This window comes from Tupaia chinensis, unplaced genomic scaffold, assembly GCF_000334495.1.
Source record: "Tupaia chinensis unplaced genomic scaffold, TupChi_1.0 Scaffold000250_1, whole genome shotgun sequence".
In the NCBI taxonomy this organism is placed as follows: Eukaryota; Metazoa; Chordata; class Mammalia; order Scandentia; family Tupaiidae; genus Tupaia; species Tupaia belangeri.
Window position 1 is genome coordinate 2,830,010 of NW_006159730.1, and position 12,257 is coordinate 2,842,266.

A 12,257-nucleotide genomic window follows, 5' to 3' on the forward strand; every position below is an offset into this window, starting at 1 on the left:
GGCACGCACGCACACGTGCCCGGTGTGAGTTTAAGCCACTGGGTCCGGGACTCGAACCATGGTCGACTATGTGGGAGTCCAGTGACATAGCCATTATGCTAACTGCTGGTCCCAAAATAATATTTTAAAAAGTAGGGAGAGGTCATCAGATTGCTTCTGCGTAGTTCTACTGGTATGCTCGTTTGAGCTTACTTGATTAGATCTGTTTTCTAGTGGTAAGAGGTATACAACACACTCCCTCCTTCTAGATTACAGGTCTAGGAGTTGACATGTTTCAAATGAAGCTAATCAAATCTTAGATGATGTATGTAAAGCACCAACTGGTGATGGCTTTTTCTTTCTTGGAGAGGTTTTTGCTATAGGGCACATGCGCTCACCAGAGACAGAGAGAGAAAGCGAGAAATCACCCCCCGGGGGGATGGTCACGCTGCAATCCCTTCTCCTCCATTCTCCTCTTGGGACCTTGGGCACGCATGCACACGCGCCTGGCGTGAGTTTAAGCCACCGGGTCCAGGACTCGAACCGCGGTTGACTATGTGGGAGTCCAGCGACATAGCCATTACGCTAACTGCTGGTCCCTGGTGATGGCTTTTTCTTTTTTCTGGAGAGGTTTTCACTAGAGCGCGTGCGCTCACCAGACAGAGACAGAGAGACAGAAAGCGAGAAATCACCCCCCGGGGGGATGGTCACGCTGCAATCCCTTCTCCTCCATTCTCCTCTTGGGACCTTGGGCACGCATGCACACGCGCCTGGCGTGAGTTTAAGCCACCGGGTCCAGGACTCGAACCGCGGTTGACTATGTGGGAGTCCAGCGACATAGCCATTACACTAACTGCTGGTTCCCATGATGGCTTTTTCTATACCACTAAAGCAAAGTGCTGATTAAACCACTTGCTATTAAGGGTAGGTAGTACATACTACCCTGAACATAGGGGGTGGGGGGAGTAGTAGCAAGTCCAGGGCTTTAAACTGGATATTGTCAAGTACATAGCTTGATTACATACCTCCTTGTAAAAATAAGAGCCCTGACTTCATTTTTCCAATTAATGCACATGCATAATGACTCCACTATTCCTTGGTTTTATAAAATTTGATGGTATTTTATAATTTCTCTAGTGCTAACATGACTATACCAGGGTAAGGTTTCTGTTTAAAATCTACCTACGAAGTTAGCTGCAAGAAACAGCAGTCAACCTGGGAACAGGAAATGCCACTAAAGGCATATTACATGTGCATGACAAGGGTCTCATTCCTGACTTCTTAAAATAGTACCTTAGCTCAAAAATGTTAATAATGAATGAAGTAGGTTCTCAGGTCAGCCCCAAAATGTTACTGTCAAATGTGGTCTGCAGTCAGGACTTGAGAGACCTAGTACTTGAAACCAGAGTTGCGTTAACCTAACCAAGAACACGTGAATATTCATTCACTATATTTCCGCCATTTCCTGTTGTTCCTTAAAGGTCCTGGTCCTTTGTTGCATGACTAAGTCTTGAGCCTTCCCCAGATTTTTTTTAAAACCACAATTTATCTGGTAAGGCTTCTGGCCTAGAATAGTTGAAATACTAATTCTGACATGCTTGGTGATATACACCATCAGTACAGGTCAGCACCATCAGTGTTTGCAAGTAGTTTTCTGGTTAGATGTTTAGAAATTGAAGGAAGAAATGTAGTACTAGAAGAAATCATCTAATACAGCCCTCAAAGCTGTTAAGATTTAAAAATTTCATTACTTAAACAATATAAGTTAACAGAAAAAAGTCAAATGACAATTTTAATAGACTTTAAAACGGTGTACAAGTATAAAACACTGGTTTTGTATTTCAAAAGTTGGAGGAAGATATCCAGTCATTAAACAGTCTACAAAACATTTGCCAGTCGATTACATAAAAGACTATGTACAATATAAAAAGAGCTGAAAACAGTCTTCACTGTAAAAATAATTTAAAACAAATTTTTCAATTTAAAATATTATCTATAGCACAAACACATCATGCAAATGGAAAATTAAATATACTGCATTCTTTAGGTTAGCCAAATTCAGATTGAGACATCTTTTAGGAAGGGAAATGGCAATTCAATACAGTTTTCTCTGGCAGTCATGGTCCTAGCTGGGTATTTTATGCATAAAGAACAGCTATATTTCAAACCCTTTTTATTATAATACTAAACCAACATAGGAACACTTTATAATTGGGGAGTAATGTTCAAAAAAGGCCTGGAAAATAAATGCTTACTGTGCACTCTTATAAATTATGAACTTTTTTGAAAGGCTAGAAGCTTCATAGCTGAAAAAGTTGATCTCTAGTTTAAGGCAGGCTAAGCTTTTAAATATACATTATAAGAACTAACTTTATTCATGAACTATTCTGCTATTACAAGTCACACACACCATGTTCATCTCCATAATACTAAACTAGCAGTTTGGTATTTATTACACCAAACCCTCCCAACAGGAGACGTGTACTTTCTGGCTGAGTTATAATTAACTAATCTTACTACTTTGGAACTGTAATCAGGGCCCTGTTGCTCTCCTCATTAATGGAAAAACAGCAGTCCAAAATATTACACTCTCCCCCGTAGAAGTACCATTATTATAGATTCAAAACAGCTTTGCATATTCATTTTCACATCTTGGCAGTTTAATACTTGTGGAAAAGGATCAATGCAAGCTCTACCACAGTGATAGGTACTCAGACAGCAATGGCAAACATTTCAAACTAAGGGGATTCAAGCAGGCACTATTGTTTCTAAAGCAACTGAAACATTTCCAAAGCATTTATTTGTTTTTCAGGTTAGTTTTATGAGCCAATATAGACATTATTACATGTCCACAGGAAGTACAAAAGCCATCTTCAGTTTGAACAATAAATAACAATATTCCTGAAACTCTTAGCACCAAGTCTGTCTTTAAAAAGTAACAACTGAGTGCTCTCCCACATACTGACTTCCTTCATCTCACATTGCATGTCATTTGAGATTTTAAAAAGTTAGCTGCCACAAGTTTTGGAAAATGCCAGTGTTTAAAAATAGGTAATTGTGCTAAAGAATCAAAAGTTTAGCAGAACAGAGATTCTGAGGACTTCATTCAATGTTACAAAGAAAAGTGTGAAAATACCGTTCTTTGGTCTAGATAAGCTGTTCCCTTTACATTAATTTAACATTCCAATGGCTTTTTGAAACTTTAAAATGTTGAAATTCACTAGGCAAAAATTATATATATATACATATGGATGTATCATACAAATGAACCTTTAAAAGAAGTCTTAACCAACAAGCTGATTAAAGATACTTAGTACCTTTCTTTAAAATAAAAAGTTAGTGTTGAGTGTACAAGTACAGAAATAATGAAGTTAAAAAATCATCCATGTAAAACAGTATTTTACCAGTCTATAAATATTATACCTCTCTGGTTTCCTTGCTCTATCGAGTTCACAAGTAAACATTCATTTTTGACATGCTGAAGTTCCTAATGCTGGTGGAACAATTTCTGTACCTGGACAATTACTACATTATGATTTATTTGATGGACAGTTCATGTCTGTTACTTCCTGTTTCATGGATATAGCTTCATTAACTGGCTCTTGATCACCTCCATCAGCCCCAAATCCAGTTCCTTCAGCTCTCTCTGGAACGTCAGCATCGTCTTCCAAGCCATTGTAGAATTCTTCAATCTCACTCTCATCTTCCATGGGTTCTTCTAAACTAGGACTCTGGCATGTTCCACTATCACTGTTACTGCCACAAGAACTGGAGGATAAGACATCATCTTCAGAGTCTGAATATACCTCAGCGCCATGGAAAATGTAACGATTTGGTGGTAAAAACAAATACTGATTACCTGAAATATAGTAATAAAAAAGAAATGTCAGTGTCTTCAGTTTTCTAAGACTAATCTGACTGAGCAGTCTGGAATTAAGTGTAGGTTAAGTATGACTACTAAAAGATATCATCATTAGTGTTTTTAAAAATAAACTTAGTCCTGGCTACTAACTTTCTAAATTTGTATAGGTATCTCTCTGTGCCTCTATTTCCTCATCTGAAAACAAATTATAACTAATAACCTTACAATGGCCTCTAGGTGTTCAAGTAAAAAGAAGAGTCACACATCTCACACTTCTAAGTCAACAGCTAGAAATGACTAAGATTAAGGAAGAAAGCATGTTGAAAACCAGATCCCCTTGTGCCAGGTTGTGGATCCAAAAGAAAAACTCTTGAATAAAATTTAAAGTGCTAGTCCAGTGGATACTTCAATGATCAGAAAGCAGAATGACCTAATGCTGGTAAGAAGTTTCTAGTCATCTTGATTGATCAGATTCCTTTAAGCCAAAAATCTACTGTAATCCAAGCAAGGACCTTTCAATACTATGAAGACTGAGAGGTAAGAAAGTCACAGAAGAAAGTTTAGGTGAATTTAGCAGAAATTGGTTCGTGAGACTGAGGAAAGAAACCATTTACAGTTACAGCAAGCTGTTATAAAAGGGGCAGCAATTTATCCAGAGATCTACTTACAATAACTGTTGAAAGTGGTAGCTATCCTAAACAGATTTTTCACTGTGGCCAAAACAGCCTTATGTGGAAAGAAGTTGACATTCAGGACTTACTAACTAGGAAGAAGTCGAGGCCTAGCTCCCAAAACAGGCTGACTCTTGTTAGAGGTTCATACATCTGACTTTAAGCTAAAGTCTATGTTCACTTACCATCCCTTCAAGACCTAGTACCCTTAAGAAATACATTAAATGAGGCCAGCCCATAACATGGTGGTTAAGGCAGCTGGATCCCACACAGTCGATAGCAAGGTTCTAGTCCCAGACTCAGCAGCTTGAGAAACATGCTGGGCACATGTACCTGTACACCCAAAATCCCAAAAGGAGGGAGAGATGGAGATAAAGGGATTGTGGCATGATCAATTCTCTGACAAGTGTGTGCACCATTGCCCTCTGGCAAATAAAAGGAAAAAAAAAAATGCTAGCTAAATCTACTCTGCCCACACTCTAAAATGGAGTAACAAATCGTGGATGATACGCACATTTGTTTAGAGCATGGTTTACTGAATATTTCAAGCCTTATTTTCTACTCAGAAAAAAACAGATTGAAAGTATACTTTGAATCTAATTTTTCTGAGTAGAAAATAAGGCATGGAAATTAAGGCAGATGGATTCCACACAGCTGATTGTATAGTTCAAGTCCCAGACCTGGGGGCTTGAGAACATGGAGGCAATGGGACTGCAGTATGGCCATCCACCCTGGAGGTGGTTTCTCACTTTCCCCTTCTGTCTCCTGCAAGCAAACATGTAGCAAAAAGTTAAAAAAAAAAAAAAAAATTAGTGCTGTCAATACACCTGTTCACCCAGCAGGTTTGATATAGATATACAAGGAGATAAATGTTGTTTTCATGCTGCTAACACAATATCCATTATGCAACTAATGGATCAAGGAAGAATTTCAATTTTCAAGTCCTTTTATTTAAGAAAATACATTTCATAAGGCTCCAGGTTGCCATAAATACGATTCCTGTGGTGGACTGCAGCAAAGTTAACTGAAAACCTAGAAGTAATCATCATTCTAGATATTATTAAGAACACTCACCGAGGCTGAACAGTAGCACAGTGGTAAAAGCTAACGCCCTATGCGTCTCACTCAACATGAAAAGCTTGTGGAATGTTATCAAGATATTGCCTTGAGTATGCCAGACATGCACATATCCATTATCTAGGACTACCTGGAGCTGGGGACTGATCGCAGCATCAAGCCCCTGACAAGGATGCTGTTTCTTGATTGTGGAATAAAAGAATAAACTTTCCAAAAAACAATATACACATGGGCCAGCCTGATAGTCTAATGCTTAAGTGAGCCAGATCCCACATGGCTGGCTAGTCTGAATCCCACCTCAGTGGCTTCAAAAACATGCTAGGTGTGTGTATGCATGCCCCAAATCCTAACAGGTTGGATAAATGGAGAAAAAGGGATTAGTGTGACCATCTTCCCATTGTGGGGGTGCTTCTGCACTCTGGTGAGCAGTGGCCAAGAATAAAAAAACAAAAAAACCTCATGATCCATGGGAAGAAGTTAAAATATCAACATTAACAAGTCTGGAAAAAACTAATTTCAATTTTTTGGGGGGAGGTTTTCGCTATAGGGCACATGCGCTCGCCAGACAGACAGAGACATAGAGACAGAAAGCAAGAAATCGCCCCCCAGGGGGGATGGTCACGCTGCAATCCCTTCTCCTCCATTCTCCTCTCGGGATCTTGGGCACGAACGCACATGCACCTGGCATGAGTTCTAAGCCCCCAGGTCCGGGGTGCGAACTGCGGTCAACTACATGGGAATCCAGCAACATAGCCATTACGTTAACTGCTGGTTCCCAGACTAATTTCAATTTTCACAGATGACTTTGAAGGGGTTCAAGAGTTCAGTGGTGGAACTGCAGAAGAGGTGGAAATAGCAAAAGAACTATTTTATGGATAGAAATAAAGTTTGAAGATATGTAATCACACAGTAAAACTAGAACAGATGAGCTGCTTCTTAGGGATGAGCTAAAGAACTGGTACCTTGGGAACCAGCAGTTAGCGTAATGGCTATGTTGCTGGACTCCCATGTAGTCGACCGTGGTTCGCGTCCCGAACCCATTGGCTTAAAACTCACGCCAGGCGCGTGTGCGTGCATGCCCAAGATCCCGAGAGGAGAATGGAGGAGAAGGGATTGCGGCGTGACCATCCCCCCTGGGGGGTGATTTCTCACTTTCTGTCTCTATGTCTCTCTGTCTGGTGAGCGCACGCGCCCTATAGCAAAAACCTCTCCCAAAAAAAGAACTGGTACCTTGGGGCCAGCAGGTGGTGTGGTGGTTAAGAGCACTGGACTCCCACATGGCTGACTACAGTTCAAGTACCGAACATGGCAGCTTGCTTTCTCACTTTCTCTCTCTCTGGTCAAATTAAAAATAAAGTTGGGGCCAACAGGTGGCATGGTGGTTAAGGGCACTGGACTCCCACATGGCCAACCACAGTTTGAGTCCAGAACCTGGCGGCTTGCTTTCTCTCTCTCTCTTTCTCTGTCCCTCTCTGGGCAAATTAAAATAAATTAATTAAAAATAAATAAATAAATAAAGTTAAATAAAATAATTTTGGGGATAGAATCTATTCCTGGTGAAGGTGCTACCAACACTGTTGAAATGACGGCAACATTTAAAATACTGCATAAAACTGGTTGATAAAACAGCAGCACAGGATTGACCAATTCTGAAAGGAATTCTGTGGGTAAAATGTTACTAACAGCATTGTATGCTACACACAGATCTTTCATGAAAGGAAGAACTGATCAAAATAACAAATTCCAGTGTCATTTCTTTGCTGCAGGGCATGTGTGTTTGCTCGGGAGTAGGGACAAAGTGAAAAGTCACTCTCCCAGGAGACAGGACCACACTGCAATCCCTTCTCCTCACCTCTCCTTTGGGATTTTGGGGGCACATGCATGCACACCCGGCATTATTTTCAAGCTGCTGGATCCAGGATGTAGGACCCTGCGCTTTAATCTCCACTCCACTTGCTGGTGCCCATTTCTTATTTTAAAAAATTGCAGTGGCCCCCACCACAGCCTTCCACAACCATCTCCCTTATCAGTCAGCAGTCATCAACATCAAGGCAAGACCCTACACCAGCAAGAGACTGTAACTCACTCAAAGGGTCTGATTAACTATCAGCATTTTTAAAATTGAGGATATACACTGTTTTAAGACATAACACTACTGCACATTTTAATATACTATACAGAAAAATCATGACACATTTTTGCATAGAAAAACACGTCATGACTTTTCCAACAACGCAATATAATGTGAACAACTTTTATGTGCACTTGAAAACCAAAAAAATTTTGTGGACTCACTTTATTGCGATATTGCCTTTATTACAGTAGCTTTGGAACAGAATCCACAATCTCTCTGAGCTAGACCTGTGTACACTAACTGGACTTATCTGCAAAAAGTAGAAATTAATGAAAAGTTCTTCATTCAGTGAAGAACAATCAGGAAATGTTTTCTAGATCTGAGACAGAACAGCATAATGACTAAGAGAGCAAACTCAGGACAGACCTGAAATCTAACCTGGTTCTAGACTTCCTAGGAGTTACTTTGCATGAGTACTCAACTTTCATGGTCCTCACTTTTCTCATTGTAGCAGAAAAGTAGTAACCGTTCCTATACCTCATGAGATTGAAATCAGATATAAAGCAACTAACCCACAGTGCGCACCCAAATTTATCATTTCTACCAATTAAAGCTTTCACCAATGACAGAGCACTCAATACCAACCCACTCTTGATATACTATGTCTTCCCATCCCCTAGAAAAATATAATTTACAGAGCACTGTTGAAATAAATTACTTCTTCCTTACATTACGAAGATACCACCAGTTTTTACCTTTCTGTAGCGATCAGTTTCTCTACAACAACTGCTTCATTCAGCTACATAAAACTATCAACTAATCTGCCAAAATTACTAATTTCTTCCAAATAATATAAATGTATATTTTTTGGAGAGTTTTTTGCTATAGGGTGCATGTGCTCGCCAGACAGAGACACATAAAGTGAGAAATCACCCCTCATGGGGGATGGCCACACCACAATCCCTTCTCCTCTATTCTCCTCTTGGGATCCTGGGCACGCACACACACGTGCCCGGTGTGAATTCTAAGCCACCGGGGCCGGGACTAGAACCACGGTCGACTACATGGGAGTCCAGTGACACAGCCATTACGCTAACTGCTGGTCCCCCAAATAATATTTTAGAGTAAACATACTTTCAAAGTGGTTCAATGACCTTTCTTACCATCAAGCCGCTTACTAATCTGCTCCTTTGCAAGTCTATTGGGCCAGCACTTTCTCACTGTTTCAGCAACTGAAGTTCTTTCATTTTTCTCCCCAGTATTTGAACCAACATCCTTCAAATCTGCATTTTCGACCTGTTCAGGAACACTTTCAACATTCCTAGTTGAAGTCTGTATGTCCTGTGATTTTTCTTCCATACAACCTTTTGATTCAGACACATCTGAATCATCATTACTCTTAGCTGCTTGGTCTAAAAGTGTAATAAGCACTGAAGAATCCGGCGGTGAAGTTCTTTCTGGTGAACTTGAGTCTTCTGAAATGTGAAGAGGTGTTGGTGGTAACTCTGACAAATGAGCCAACTCTCTTTGTGTTCGTGGAGGTTTTTCAGTAATTTCTGAAAGCTTTACAGGGTTACAGCAAAGTTTGGCATATTCACCACCTAACCTATGACACAATTCATTTATTATGACATCACAGTCTCCAAGAAGCTCTACATCAAAATGCAGATGAGGCAAAGGTTCCCTATTAATTAATATCTGAGGCACTTCATGGGGTATGGAACCTAAAAATAGGGTAAAAAAATTATGAGAGTTAGAAAAAAGGAGCAGCAGCTAATAAAACCACAACAAATGTGCCATGCAAAAACTTAACAAGGACCTAAGAGCCAAATACCAAAAAAACCCTCCTCTTATCCAAGACATACATTTCATCAAGCTATCTAGTAAGCAGACACAAGTAGTTAAGTTTCTCTTGTAAAATACCAGTTTCTGTTCCTGTCATCTGATTATCCTCTGAGCAATCTTCTCAGATTTTTCTACCTTGTACTTCAATTTTGTCTGTAGAATGGGGATATTGACAGTATTCTTTTTAAAATTTTTTAAGAGGTTTTTGCTATAGCGTGTGTGTGCTCACCAGAAAGACAGAGCCAGAGAGACAGAAATTACCCCTTGGGGGGATAGCCACACTGCAATCCCTTCTCCTCCATTCTCCTCTCGGGATCTTGGGCACGCACGCACATGCGCCCAGCGTGAGTTTAAGCCACCCAGTTCGGGACTCAAACTGCAGTTGACGACATGGGAGTCCAGCGACATAGTCATTACGTCAACTGCTGGTCTCAACAGTATTCTTTTAAAAGGTTGTGGTGAGGGTTAAAGGAGTTAACATGTCAAGTGCACAGAAGAGTTCTAGGCACATTAAGTGTTAATTATCCACTTAACTGAAATAGTTCCTGATACAGAATGGGAAAAAGAAAAATCACACAAATCTCTTCATTATGAACTTGTGTTTCATATTTTTAGAAAATTATTGGGCTGGCATGGTGGTTAAGGTGCTGGGTTCCCACATGGCTGACCATGGTTCAGGTCCTGGACCTGGCAGCTGGAAAATCACCCAGGTGCATGTGCACCCAAGAATCCAAGGAGGAAAATGGAGGAGAAGGGATTGAGGCATGGCCATCCCCGTGGGGGTTGATTTCTCAGTTTTCCTCTCAGTCTGTTTCTGTTTCTCTGCAGTCAGTGCACATGCCCTATGGCATAACCTAAAATTTTTTTAAAAGACAGGGAAATATGAAAACACATGCTCAAGAAATTTCCCTGATTGAGACCAGCAGATGGCATAACAGTTACATCACTGGACTCCAACGTATTCAACTGTGGTTCGAGTCCCAGGCCCGGCCGCTTCAAACACATCGGGCGGCCCGGCAGCTTAAAACACATCGGGCATGTGTGTGTATGCATGCCCAAAATACAGAGAGGAAAATGGAGAAGGGATCATGGCGTGGCCATCCCTCCGGTGGGTGATTTCTTGCTTTCTGTCTGTCTCTCTGGTGAGCACACGCCACCCAAAATAAAATCATGTCATTTCAGGTAACATGGATGAACCTGGAGGACATTATGTTAAGTGAAATAAGACAAGCATAGATGGGGCCAGCAGGTGGTATAGTGGTTAAAGCACTGGACTCCCAAATGGTTGACTGCAATTCAGGTCCAAGACTTGGCAGCTTGCTTTCTCACTTTCTCTTTCTCTCTCCTTCTCTCTCTCTCTGTCTCTCTGTCTTCCTGGTGAGTGCATGTGCCTACAGCAAATTAACAGCAACAACAAAAAAAGATAATAAATAAAAATTAATTCTTAAAAAACAAAAAAAGACAAGCATAGACAAAAGAAAAATTACATGTTCTTATTCACTTGTGGAAATTTGAAAAGCTAGCTGATGTAGTAGAGGGCTAGCCCTACTGCCTACTGGTTATGGGAGCCAGATCACATGTGGATGATCGCAGTTAGAATCCTGGCCCCAGCATCACACATGTCTCTCTCCAAAATCCAATTGGGAAGGAAAAATGAAGAGGGGATTGCAACATGACTATGCTTCCTACCTTACCCCTCTTTTTTCTATAAGGACACACATCCTCGACAATTAAGGAAAAAAAAAAAATCAGAATAGTGATTACCAGAGAATGAGAATGGTGAGGGAAGAAGTGATACGAGATGTTAGTTAATGCAAAATAATTACACTTAGGGGAGTAAGTTCTGTAATTCTATAGCACAGGAATAGTACAGTTAAAAATAATTATAGGGACCAACAGTTAGCATAATGGCTATGTTGCTGGACTCCCACGTAGTCGACCGCGGTTCAAGTCCCGGACCCGGTAGCTTAAACTCACGCCGGGCACGTGTGCGTGCGTGCCCAAGATTCCGAGAGGAGAAAGGAAGAGAAGGGATTGCAGCGTGGCCATCGCCCCTGGGGGGTGATTTCTCGCTTTCTGTCTCTCTGTCTGTCTCTGTCTGTCTGGTGAGCACATGCGCACTATAGCAAAAAACTCTCAAAAAAAAATTAATTAAAAAAATAATAATAATTATAGATTTCACAATGTCTAACAAATTACAGTAGTAATTATCTTGAACTGATAATTAGACATTATATTCACAAACTGAATAAATAAATTATACTCTTTAAATATGTAAAATGGCCAAATAAAAACAGTAAGAGGGAGCTAACACCAAGGCCCAATGGTTACCCGGAGCCAGACCCTACACAGCCAACCCTGCAGTTCAAATCGTGGACCTAGTAGCCCGAGCTTACGTGTGTGCATGACCCCGATCTCAAGAGTGGTGAAATGGAGATGGGGGACAGTGATGGGACCACATCCCGTTGCAGGGACTAGTTGCTCTCCCTGCCCGGCCTCTGTCTCTCTCCGGTGAATACATGCACTTCATGGCAAATTAAAAGGGAAAAAAAAAAGATTAAATTTCAATATACCTGGGGAGAAGCACGTAGAGGGGAGGTTAGGATGGCTGGATCCCAAATGGCCAACTGCACTGTTCAAATCCCGGACCCAGTGGTTTGAAAATTACTCCAGATACATGTGCATATGTGCCTAAATATCCCAAGAAGAGAATGAATGGAGAAGGGATTTCAGCACCGCTATCCTGCTG

At 40.8% G+C, this 12,257-nt stretch overlaps 1 protein-coding gene across 1 annotated transcript in view; it reads right to left on the minus strand.

The window, feature by feature from the left end:
* Window positions 1–1,740: 1,740 nt before the first annotated feature.
* SIRT1 (sirtuin 1) overlaps window positions 1,741–12,257 on the minus strand; it is a gene marked incomplete at its 5' end in the record, with an annotated part of 47,324 nt that continues 36,807 nt past the window's right edge. Inside the window, 2 exon segments of the mRNA XM_014587979.1 lie at window positions 1,741–3,838; window positions 8,827–9,387. Of these exon segments, the coding sequence (XP_014443465.1) occupies window positions 3,510–3,838; window positions 8,827–9,387 (890 nt within the window).